This window comes from Phascolarctos cinereus, unplaced genomic scaffold, assembly GCF_003287225.1.
Source record: "Phascolarctos cinereus isolate Bilbo 61053 unplaced genomic scaffold, phaCin_HiC Scaffold_7;HRSCAF=346, whole genome shotgun sequence".
In the NCBI taxonomy this organism is placed as follows: Eukaryota; Metazoa; Chordata; class Mammalia; order Diprotodontia; family Phascolarctidae; genus Phascolarctos; species Phascolarctos cinereus.
This window is the reverse complement of record NW_027556180.1, coordinates 150780091-150793210: the sequence shown is the minus strand read 5'-3', so window position 1 is coordinate 150793210 and position 13120 is coordinate 150780091. Positions and strand designations below refer to the sequence as shown.

At 37.3% G+C, this 13120-nt stretch overlaps 1 protein-coding gene across 1 annotated transcript in view; it reads left to right on the top strand.

Annotated features, from left to right (window-relative positions):
• The window catches only part of SLC15A1 (solute carrier family 15 member 1), a 66880-nt gene extending 63128 nt beyond the window's left edge, over positions 1-3752 (top strand). Inside the window, exons 21-23 of the mRNA XM_020964062.1 lie at positions 113-259; positions 2334-2441; positions 2721-3752. Of these exons, the coding sequence (XP_020819721.1) occupies positions 113-259; positions 2334-2441; positions 2721-2924 (459 nt within the window). The 3' untranslated portion in view covers positions 2925-3752. The remainder of the gene's footprint in view (positions 1-112; positions 260-2333; positions 2442-2720) is intronic.
• The last annotated feature ends 9368 nt before the right edge of the window (positions 3753-13120 follow it).

Sequence of the window (13120 nt, the reverse complement as noted above, 5' to 3'; positions counted from 1 at the left end):
CAAAATTCATGACTGTCCCTTAACCTTTAAAATGCCATTACTGTTCTTTTTTAAGAAGAAAAAAAATGTATTAATCTCTTTTCTCTCTCTATCTCTTCCCTCACTACTTTAGTGTGATGCTGATGGCCTAGAATTTAAGAGTTTTGCAGATATCCCACCCAATACGGTCAATATGGCTTTTCAGATCCCACAATATTTCCTTCTCACCTGTGGTGAAGTTGTCTTCTCCATAACTGGCTTGGAGTTCTCATATTCACAGGTTCTGTATTCATCTGTTCTCTCTCTAAAAACATTCACATCTGTACCCTTGTTATTTAGATTATAGATCTAGCAATATCATGAGCTCATACACATTGAATACATTTCTCTTTGAATCAGTATTAGAACAATTTTGTTCTTAATTTCACTTAAGGTTCGCATGAACATTTGTTCATACTAAGCCATGTAAGCAACTGACCCAATCTGAATTGGAATGATGGGAAGCATCCTACCCTGATGACCATCCTAGCCATTTACTGAAGTTCTGGAGCAAAGGGTGATATTCAAGAATAGTTTTTTTTTTTAAATCAATTAAAATTTTGCCATTCTCTATAACTAATGTCTTAGGACAGTTCAACTGTGTAGTAGTTTCTGTTCTCATTGAGAACACTTAAAAAAAACATTTCAAAGTAGCAAAATAATACTTCATAAAAGTATTGAATTCATAGAAACATTGACTAAAAGAATGATTATACTCTCCTGCCTCAGACACATAACATTTACCAGCTGTGTGGCTCTGGGAAAGCCACAAGCCACTTAACCCCAACTGCCTCACCAAACCAAAACCAAAACAAACAAACAAACAAACAAACAAAAAGAATGGTTATATCTCCTATGACTTCAGGACTTACATCATAAGGTAGATATTTATCTATTCCAAAATGTCCTGAAAGGTGTGATATAGTGGAATGATCTCCACTATTTCCTGTTCTTGCAACCTCAGGTTATTTTACCTCGCATCTGTAAAAATTGAGATGTTGAACTAGATTTTTTCTATCTCTAAAACTCTGTGATCCTCATAAGGTCTTCCTATAAGCACTTAGGTATGTGGCCATATAAGTGTCAATAACAATTATCAGTATAGTTCCAGCCATATTTCTTTTCTCAGTGCTATAAATGAGAATCCATAAAAGATTTTTGAGGCATCAAACCACATCATCAGTTCAGAATAAAGTTCAGAATAAACCAAATGCTGTTTGATTTCTCACCTAGCCAAACATTCTTTGTAATAACTAGCAAAGTACAACATTAACAGTATATGGGCTGGAGTAGTTCAATAGATCCAGTTCATTAGAATCGTGGCTTTAATCAAATATCTACTAAAGCAGGTCTAAGGTCTACTAAACAATCCTAAATTGTTACTGTTCTCTCTCATCAAATTAATTTTCTCAGATGAATGATTTTCTAGGGAAACATTTGTGTGCAGGAAAAACTTGATGAGGCAGGCTGGTGCCAGAGATTAGTATAATCATTGACTTATGCATGTTGAGAAAGATTGTTTCCATCTAATAATTTTAGACTCTTCTTCAGAGGATAAACTGTATTAGTGATTCTAAATACTCTAATTCAGCAGCTGTTTGGTAGCAACTAGACTGGTTCACATAGGAATTATCTCCAGAAACAATATTTTAAAATACTCATTAAGATCACATTTAATGTCAACCTAGTTAGTGTCTAGATAGCTAAGGGAAAATAATCTTTTCCTAAGAAATGATGAACTGGTTAATTCTAGAAAAACACGGAAAGAATTGCATGAAATAAAGAAAAGTTGAGCTGAAACAAGAGACTATTGTGTATAGTAACAGCATTGTTGTTAAAAAAAATTGTGAACAACCAAGTTATTGTAAGTACTATATACTCAGATCAACTACAAATGACCAATGAAAGAAAATGTTATCCAGCTTCAGAGAAAGAACTGATAAATAGAAGTATGTATAGTATGGTTTTTACGTATATTTATAAATCTGTGTCAAATGGTGGTCTTCTCTAGTTCAGGGTGGGGAAGGAGGGAGGGAGACAGTTCAAAACTTGAAATTTTAACAAAAAATTAATTTGGTTTGATTTATATATGATACATATGTATATATTCATATATAATTCCTTATCTTGTACTAGGTAAGTGACTATTGCAAGGGTATTTTAACACTTGACTTAGCTAATGATCCTTTTTCTTTTCTATATGTAAGCCAGAATGATTGGCTTGATGATAAAATTTTAGTACCAACCAAGCAGTTAATCAAATCTTCCTACTGTTGAATTTGAATTAACATTTTGTTAATGCCTTATTTCTACAGGCTCCTTCCAACATGAAGTCAGTACTTCAAGCAGGCTGGCTGCTCACAGTGGCTTTTGGGAACATCATTGTTCTTATTGTGGCTGGAGCAGGCCAGTTTGGTGAACAGGTAAGTAGATGTTTGAAAGAGCCCTGGTTATGTTCAGTCCTTTTGAGCTCCACTTGGGCAGAGAGAATTGGCTACATTATTAAGCTCATATTTGAGTCGTCAGTATTGTTAGTACCAGTGACCCAGCTGTCTTTATTGCCATAGCCAGAGCTCCATGGCTCTGTACTTTCTACATTATGGATGCAGGTAGCTGTTAGACATAGGAGAATTTCCCTGAAGTCTGTATCTAATAACAATTTTTCCCTCCCTTTTCTCTCAACTACTTCTATACCTTTAAAGTGGGCTGAATACATTATCTTTGCCTCACTGCTGTTGGTTGTTTGCTTTATATTTGCCATCATGGCATATTTCTACACCTACGTCAATCCAACGGAGATTGAAGCCCAGTTTGATAATGATGACAAAACAAAGAAGCTTGAAAAAGTTGGGGATGTATCTGATCCATATGAAAAACCTGAATCATTTTCACAGACGAAGATGTGAATGTTAAGAACAAATGTTGAGAACAATAGAGAGTTCACATTAGGACTGCTGTAATATAAACAGAGCACTATTGGACTGTGACTGATGAGGAAGAACTTAATTTGTCAACACTTATGGTGGCAACTATACCAAGCTAACTAACTCTTCTCAACTGTAATGAATGACAAACTCTGGAAGCATTTATAAGACAGATTTGCTTTAAAAAAGAAAACACAAAATTAATTTTTATAACACAACCTCAACTTTGTTGAAGACTATCCTCGTCTCCACCATGAAGAGAACTAACCATTACTTTTGTGTATTCCTTTTTTTATTGTGAAAAAGTATCTTTCAAAATATACCATATTGCCTGCACTTCAGCACATTTGTAACAACAGATAAGATGTTAGGAAATGTAACTAAAACCCATGCGAACAATGAATCAGCCAACCAATATTTCAGTATATGAGTGTCTAATTACCAGTTAGTGTTACTTCACTGTCCACTTTCACCAACCCCTACCTATTTTTAAGCTGTGTATGTAACTCAAACACTCAGGTGGAGGCCAGTTATGGTACTGGGTGTATAAATGGTATATTCAATAAATTCCTGTTCCTAAAAATAAGTGTTTAGAATTTTTGCTTTGAGGGAAATGAACAGTTTTACTTGTTGAATCTTGGATATTTGACAGATGATCATTTTAATGGTTGGACATTGTAAATTTACTTCTTGGGGGAAAGTTCATGTCCCACAGACTCAGGTTTCCATATTTTCCCAATTTCTGTCCTCAGTTTCTGTACTTCTTGAGCCAGGCAATCTAGAATATCAATAAAATCAGTTCTTTTGAAATACTTAGTGTGGATATTCACTCTGCCAACCTAAACAAAACCCTTATGTGCTTAGAAGGTCTTCACAACCAAAAATTTCATCTTCTGATAGCCAGCCTTCTGTGTTTTCTGAGCTCAATGAACTGAGAAGTAGATGAGGGATGGGAATGTCCATGCTAGAGTCTTTTTTAGATATTGTTGGGTTTTTTTCCTCTCTTCGTCCTCATCCAAGTTAGACTAACTTCATGGTAATCCCTCACAGAATGGGGACAGTCTTAATCCTCTGAGGTCCTAAGGTTGTTCAAGGAGTGAGGATAGAATTGTTCTTAATCCTTGATACTCACCCACTTCTGCCTCAATTAAAATGCAGAACCCTGAACACTGGAAGAAATTCAGGCTGAAACAATGAGGCTTCTACTGATAACAATATTTACAATGCTATATTAGTCACATACTAAAGGTTGCAAAGTTTCTATTTTCTTTCTCTTGATAAACCCTTTAGGTATTACTAGTCCTATTCTGCACGTGAAAGATGATGTTCAAATATACGTTATGAGAAACATTTTTGGATGTGGCAAGGTAGAAAGTGGTTTTGCTTGACTTTGCTCATATGATACAAGGGTTATTTCTTTTTATCTTTCTTTGTGGCTAGATGGAACAATGGGTAGAGTGTTGGATCTGAAGTCAGGAAAACCTGAGTTCAAATATAGCCTTGGACATTAATAAGCTATATGACCCTGGGAAAGTCACAACCTCTGAGTCAGTTTTCTCATCTGTAAAATGGGAATAATAGTAGACCCTATTCCTCAGGATTATTGTGAGGCTCAAAGAATATAATATTTCTAAATCACTTAGCAAACCTTAAAGCACTATCTAAATGCTAATCATTTATTCTAAATCTCTATGTTTCTTCCTTTCTATCTGTTCTCTGTGGTGTGGGTGGGGGAATCTAAGGGAAAAAATGCTTGATAATTGAGAAAATTACTTCACAGAATAGGTTAGAGATAGAGTAGATGTTTCTCAAGTTCTCTTTCATTTCTAAATATTATGGACTGTCTTATAAGCCTCTTAGGTGAAAGAACGTTTATTCCCTTATTTCACAGAATTATGGTGTTATTAAATATTGGATTATTTATGCACAGAAAGAAAAAAGAAAACTGAAAAACAAAATATTTAGAAACGGTACATTTAAAACTAAGTCCATAGTGAAATTAGATCATTTACACTAGGAGCATTCTACAGAAAAAGGGTAGTTGGCATAATAATATTGGTTCCCATAGTATTGTGTACCACAAGCCCAGCCACTCTGGGTAGGGGGAAGAGGAGGATAAAAATTAGTAGCTAATATTTTCAGTTTTTTTTCAATAAAGAAAAGAAGAACCTTGAAGGCATTTAGTGACATCTCTGTGCTTAATGACACCTTACTTTTGCCTAGTTAATTAAGATTGATATCAGTTTTCACAATCTGCTGAAGCAGAGACTTTAATGTGGGACCAACTTATACTAAGTACCAAAATAATATTTCATCCTTGTAATTTTAAAAGAAATTTAGATAAATGTCACCTGACAATTTTTTCTTCACCATTTTATTCTTCCCACCCCTCAATACTGTCCTATTACATTTCTAGAAAGAGTAGTATGTATTTGTTGGTTCTATCTTCCCACTCCAAGTCTGCTACAAACATAATCAGTGACCTAATTGCTAAATGCAATGACATCTTAGTTCTTAATCTTCTTGACTGGTCTGCAGTATTTGATACCGACCACTTCCCTTTCTTTAATGTTGTCTGTTTTACTGTCTTCCATGACACTTCCCACCTCATTCCCCATCCCACCCCCATCTTTCTGAAAGTCTATGTTGGTCTTCTTTGCTCTTCCTCCTCTTGCCCCTTAAGCGTAGCCATCCCCTAACGCTTTGCCCTTGGACTTGTTCATTTCTTTGGTAATCTTCCAGCTACTTCAGCTTCAGTGCTCACTTCTGAAGACAGACAGACCATAAAGTCTCTTCAGAGTTTCTGTGTACTTTCTGAGGAGGTGAGAAACCCAGAGATCATGTAGTTTAACCCTTAACCATGGAGTAATGTCTATGAAGTAATATATGGGTGGTTATCCAACCCCGGGCAGTTAAGGGGCCACAGTGGATAGAATGCCAGGCCTGGAGTCAGGAAGATGAGTCATCCTGAGTTCAAATCTGGCCTCAGACACTTAATAGCTGTGTGACCCTAGGCAAGTTATTTAACCCTATTTGTGAGCTGGAGAAGGAAATAGCAAACCACTCCAGTACCTTTGCCAAGAAAACCCCAAATGGGGTCAAGGAATGTCAGACGTGACTAAAACAACAACGACAACAGTATCAAACCTTTGCTTGAAAAAATCATCAGACTAGGGAGTTCCCCACCACTAAATGTACCACAATCCACTTTTGAATAGCTCTAATTGTTGAGAAGTTTTTCTTTATATTGAGCTGAAATCTTTGTAACTTCTGATCAGTCTTAGTTTTGTCCTTGAGGGCTAACCAAAACAAATCTAATTCCTTTTCCACATTCTATATCTGACAGAGGTTATAAAATGAGACCATCACCACCTTCATTCTCCTCACCAAAGTCTTACTAATGTGGCTTAAGCTCCCATTAGTCACAGAATCATAATTTCAGAGTTACAAGAGATCTCAGTGGTCATCTATTCCAACTCACACCTTTAAAAAAAAGCATCCTATTTATAAACATACCAGAGAAGTGGTTATCCAACCTTTTCTTGAAGACCTCCAATGAGGCACTCCCAAGGCAACCCTTTCCACAACTGGCTAGCTCTACTTCTTTAGGATATTTTTATTTCTATCAAGTCTAAGTTTGCTTCTTTGCAACTTCTATCCATCACTTCTAGCTCAACCCTCTGGAAAGCAAAACCCACATGTCACAGATCATATACATCACCTGTCATTCATTTTTATGTGACTGGCTAGCTTTTTTTCCCCCTTTTTCACTTAGTACATTTAATTTCCTCCACTAAAGTCCTCTGATACCTCATCTTGTAAGGAAGCATCATGGTGTACTACAGAGGCTTCAAAAACATGGGTCCATAAAAACTTTCCAGTGCTACCGAACCAGATTAAAATGTATCAGGGAGATATTTAACAAAATAAAATACAAAATAGTATTAAATTTTGGTTTTCTAAGTCAATATGTGGTCCACAAGTCCTTGTGTATGGTTTAGTGGCCTCTTTCCACTAGAGTTTGACACTGCTGATGGAGTAGAAGGAATGTTGGCTCCAGTTTCCAATCTTGGCTCTACCACTTACCTCTTATGTGTTCTTGGAAAAGCAACAGTAAACCTCCTGGCCCTCAGTTTTCTCATCTGTGAGATGAAGATGCTAGATTGACTCTGAGATCTCCTACCTACAGATCCATGAGGCTATGATCACTATGGCATGGCTGTAAGCACAGGTATCCAAATACCATGTCATGTGAAACATAAACTCTAGCAGGCCCTACCAAGTTGGAAGGCTTCAGGTATTGACCTGGAAATGATGTGTATTTTTCATCCAGAGACCACCCTAAATATATTTGGAGAATATCCAAAATCATCACCAGATTGGCCATAGAGTGAACAAATTTTTAGCCATGCCACTTGATAAAGACTCATAGAGAAGTTTTTGTTAGATCCGGTCAAGTACTCATACCTGGACCTCTGAAATACCTTTAACTTATATAGAAGGAAATAATTACCGGTCTTCAAAGATCATAGAGACACATTAGTTTCTTATTTGTGTGTATATTTTCTAATGATCCAGGTGCGTGAGTATAGAGAGAAGAGATAAAAAAAAATTGGCTAATCCAGAGAGACAAGATACAGTGCAAAGACAATGTGAGGAATGATTAAAAATAAAACAGGTATTCTGTTTTCCTTGTTGTATACTCCAAAGATGATTACAAAGAAAATATTGTCATAAATGCTTTTAACGACAAACAATGTTTCATAATCTCATAAGACAGTAAGCTATGATAGAGATATCATTGAAATTGCAAATGAAATTAAGTCTGAGAATAATCAGTTTATGTCTATAGGCCAATCCCGTATCCTTTCTTAGCCTTAGTTTTCCTTCTCTGTAAAATGGGGGTACTTCTTGTGCTGGGTTGCTATAAGAAAAGCATATAGGAAAGCATTACTTAAATGTGGGTTGTTACTGTTTCTATAAATGATATTTTATTGGTAGAGGGAATTCTGGTGAGAAGCTTCCTCTATCAATGGAAAACTGAGTGATCTGGGGCCAATGAGAGTATAAGTGAATTTCTTGGATCATGCAGCCATTAATTATCACAGGCAATACTTAAACACAAGTCTTCTTCACTCCATGCGCAGATCTCTAGCTACTATACTACACTGTCTCTACATAAATGTTATCATTAAACACAAAGCAGAAGCAAATCTTTGACAGAATTTAAGAATCACTTAAATTTCATGGTAGGCTTATAACATCTTCAATTCAATAGACATTTAAGTTCCCACTCTGTGTAAGGCACTGTGCTAAGTGTCAGGGATACAAAAAGAGGTAAAAGATAGTCCCTCTGCCCTCAAGGAGCTTACAATCTAATGGGAGAAAAACAAACAAACATATTCGAAGTAAACTATTTACAGGATAAATGTAGTTGTGCTGCCAAAGTAAGATATCTATCTCCACATGGGTTATCTAAAATACAGGTTGTGAGAGTCACTGAGAGATATGAACTGAGGTCTGGACTAACTCTGAGTAGAGAAGATTTCAATCACTGCCTTGAGGGCAGGAGAAGGAACACTCAGCTCTAACACTGAACTAAAATTATATTATCTTTACCCCAGTTTTACCCAGTGGCTTAACTCCTTGTTACCAAATGCTAGTTTTACAAAATACCATCACAAACAGTGAATAGTGAGTAAGCGCATTTATCCAACATATAGAAATTGGAGAAGTTATATACAGGATTATGATATACCAGAAAATGTATAACAGTTCTAGAGGAAAGTGAAACTAGAACTCAGATCAACCAAAAGAGAGGTCCTAACCTCATGCTGGGGGAAAAATCTGCAAAGACTCTAGTGAGGCAGATTGGATATCAGAATCATGTTGACCAGCATTCCCCCACATGTGTATCACTTCCATGAGTCTTTCCTCAAAGAGTTTGGAACTATCTATCTTTCTGTCTATCCTTCCTCCCACCTCACCCTCAAAATAACTCTCACACCAACTCCCCTTCTCATTGTCATACCATGTTACATCATCATTCTGTCGGTCAATTAGGTGAGTCACATGCAAAAGGACCTAGACTGGGGCAGCTAGGTGGCACAATGGATAGAGCACCAGCCCTGGAATCAGGAGGACTTGTGTTCAAATCTGGCCTCAGACACTTGACATTTACTAGTTGTGTGACCCTGAGCAAGTCACTTAACCCCATTGCCTAGCCAAAAATAAATAAGTAAATAATTTAAAAAGGACCTAGGCTTAGCTAGAACCCCAAATTATAATAAACTGGAACTTTCTCCGTTTTTAAGAAGGAAACTTTTTCCCTCTTAGGCAACAAACCATTATCCTGAACGTGATGCCTAAAGGAAATAAGCCTCTTCTATAGTAAATAATTTTTTTTGTCCTATGTTGCTTTTTTATGCTATGCCTCTAGTATCTTTATTGTCTCTTGTATGATTTTTTTTTTATCAATTCTAGCCCAAAGACTCTTCTCAGAATTACTCTTCTCACATTACTACATAGAATTCTGAGGTAGGCCTTACTGTAGCTCCCTGTTAAGAAGAGACTGTAGGAAATACTAATATACATTAATGGCACATTAACGTACTGTTGGTGAAGCTGTGAATTGGTCCAGGCATATGGAAAGCAATTTGAAACTATGACGCCAAACCTGCTAGACTGTATAACCTTTTATCACAAAGGTGAAAAAAGAGGAAAAAAGATCTATTTGTGGCGTTAATGAACAAGTAACTTAGGAGATGCCACTCAGTTGGAGAGTAGTTGAACAAATTATCGTATATGAATGTGATGAAACACTATTGTGCTATAAGAAATTATTAAAAGTGATGGTTAAGAGAAACATGGGAAGACTTATATGAACTGACACAGAATGAAGTGAGCAGAACCAGAACAATTTATACAATGACATCATTGTGAAGATAAACAGCTTTGAAAGGCTTAAGAACTGACCAGTACAATAACCAACTGTGATTCCAAAGGATCCTTATGAAACATGCTGTCCTCTTCTTGACAGAGGGGCTCAGGGATTAGGGTGTAAAATAAGACATTTATTTTTTGGATTTGGCCAATGCAGGAATTTGTTTTGCTTGTCTATGGATATTTATTATCCCCCTCCCCACCATGGGTTGGGGGAAAAGGAAGAAAAGACTTTTTGTTTGTTGAAAAAAAATTAGTTAAAAAATAGACAAGCCCAATGATACTATTGCTAAGGATCGATCTCAAATACAATTGTAGAGTAGACTTGTGTCAGCTTCTGAGGAACTGGTTTTAAAGAATTCTGGTTTATATAAATTAAGAGACAAGGTAAGGCAAGGCAAGTCAACAAGTATTTATCCCACCTACTGTGTGCTGAGTACTGCACCAACTGCTGGGAATACAAAGAAAGGCAAAAGACAGTCCCTGCTCTCAAGCAGCTCACAGTCTAATGAGGGAGACAACATGCAAACAACTATGTGGAAAAAAAGGGGTGTACACACACGCGCACACACACACACACACAATATGATAAATTAGAGATAATCAATAGAGGGAGGGCAATAGCATTAAAGGGAATCTGGAAAGGCTTCCTACAGAAAGTGACATTTTAACTGGGACTTAAAGAAAGCCCAGAGGCAGAAATGAGGATGATTAGCATTCCTGGCATGGGGCACAGCCAGTAAAAATTCCTGGATTGCTGAGTATGGTGAGGGTAAGAAGACAGAAAAGACTGGAGGAGGAGCAGATTATAAAGGGCTTTGAATGCCAGTGGATTTTATATTCTATCCTGAAGGTGATCAGGAAACACTGGAGTTTATTGAATAGGGAGGCGATATAATAAGACCCCTGCTCTGGAAGACCACTTGAGCACCTTAATGGAAAAATGGCAGTGAGCGGGGAGATACTTATGACAAGGAGACCTACCAGCAAGCTATTGCAAATAATTAAAGTCTGCGGTAATGAGATCCTGCACCAGAGTGGTGGCAGTGTCAGAGGAGAGAAAGAGGCACACATGAGAAATGTGATGAAGGTAAAGTCAATAGGACTTGGTGACAGCAAGTTGTAATGTCAAGGTTGTAATGTCAAGGAGGTTTATATGGGAAACCAAATTGATGCAAACTGTCCAAATAGGAAAAGTTACTCCTCTACTGCTCATAAAGGCAGGTCAGATAATAATAATAAGTAATATTGATGTGGTAGTTTAAAATTTGCCAAGTATTCAGCACATGTTATCTCATTTGATGCCAAAAGGAAATTGGCCTCTTCTATAGTAAATAATTTTTTTGTCATATGTTGCTTTTTTATGCACCATAAGATAGTTACTATTATCCTCCTTATGTTTCAGATGAGAAAACCAAGTCTCTGAGAGGTTGACTTGCCTGAGTTCACATAGCTAGTAAGCATACAAAGTGCAAGTCAAAGTCAGATCTTCCTGGCTTCAGAATTCTTTTCACTGCCCACATTTCCCCTCTAAGATGGTAACCTAATCCATGACTAGAAAATAAATATAAGATGAGCTAACCACAAGACTCATCAAGACGTGGATCACCAAACAGGCTAAAAAAGAGGAGATGACATATTGCACCTGAAATAGTTTGCTAGTACTTAATTCAAATTAATTCCTGCCAAGAAGAGAAGCAGGAAGTTAGGGTCAGAGCTCTGCCTACAATTCTAGCTCCAAGGTCGTTATGGCTTGAACTCACCATCTTGTGGGTATCACCTCCAGGACCTGAAAGGGAGGAGCACAAACTACACAAAACAAACACATGCCACCAGACCCATTTCTCAGATCTAGGGTAAAACAGAGATAAGTAGGGGAATGCTTGCTGCAAATATCCTTTCCCCTTTCATGAGTTCAGTTCATGACGTGCACAATAGAGAGGAGTTTCTGAAAAGAGCACAGTTGAAAGATGGAAAAAGTGAGAGCAGCTCAATCTCATCAGTTTTAAAAGGAGGCTACCCCCACCAACATGGTAGTGGATTCAGAGGCCTCCATGTTAGACAAATTGGACATGCTCAAAGGTCCCTCCAAGTGGCTCCATCTTAGAACTGGACAGGCCTATACCATTACCTGAGGGGACATCATGAGACCAAGTGCTTTAAAACTAGCCTAAGCTAACAATATGAAATGGTACTTATACCTTCACTGTGTAGAAGTGGATAAACAGTCATTGACAATTGCAGATGGGAATTATATTGGCCATAAGGGTTAAACTAGATGACCTCTTATATTCTGATCCTGATTCTAGTCCAACCCAACATTTTAGAATGAGAAAACTAAGACCCAGAGAGGTTGTGCCTTGCCCTTACTGAGCAGTTTATGCGGCATCTTTGCAAACACATACACTCTAATGAGATCTGTCTGTAGTTTATATCCATCAGCTTGACATTTCATTTGCTCCCTGGAAAAGATAATTTTTTTTTGAAATTTGGGGGATTTCAATGTGTACTTTTTTACTGAGTAAGAATCCAGAGATCAAGTAATTTAACCCTTAACCATGGACTGTATTGGGCAGCTAGGTGGCACAGTGGATAGAGCGCTGGGCTTGGAATCAGGAAGACTCATCTTCCTGAGTTCAAATCTAGCCACAGGCTGTGTGACCTTGGTCAAGTCATTTAACCTTGTTTGCCTTGGTTTCCTCATCTGTAAAATGAGCTGCAGAAGGAAATGGCAAATAATTCCAGCATCTTTGCCAAGAAAATCTCAAATGCGGACATGAAGAGTTGGACACAACTGAAACAACTGAACAACAACAACAATTCAAATACCCCCTCTCCCTACCCCCTACATTTAATTTTTCGGTTTTTATTTCTACACCCAAAGATCTTGCTGAGCTTAGACAAAAAGAAGAGTGATCAGCACTGGATCAGACCAGTTTGGGAACACTGAAAGCATGTAGGTTTCCAGCCTGAACTGTTCCTGAGATAATGTAATAATGCAATACTCAATATCTCAAGAAAGATGCAAAAAGAAGACCTGAGAGGACAAAAGCTCATCCTCGACATTCTTCCTTGAAGTGTGCTGAGCTTGGTTCTAACATGAAGGCAAAAGTCAGAAAGTAGGCTAGAATAATGAGCAAACACGAAAAGAATTCCACCTCAAAGAGCTATTATTGTGACATAGAAACTCAAGATGCAAACCAAGAAGAAAAGAATGGTTCTGAAAATCCGCAAGC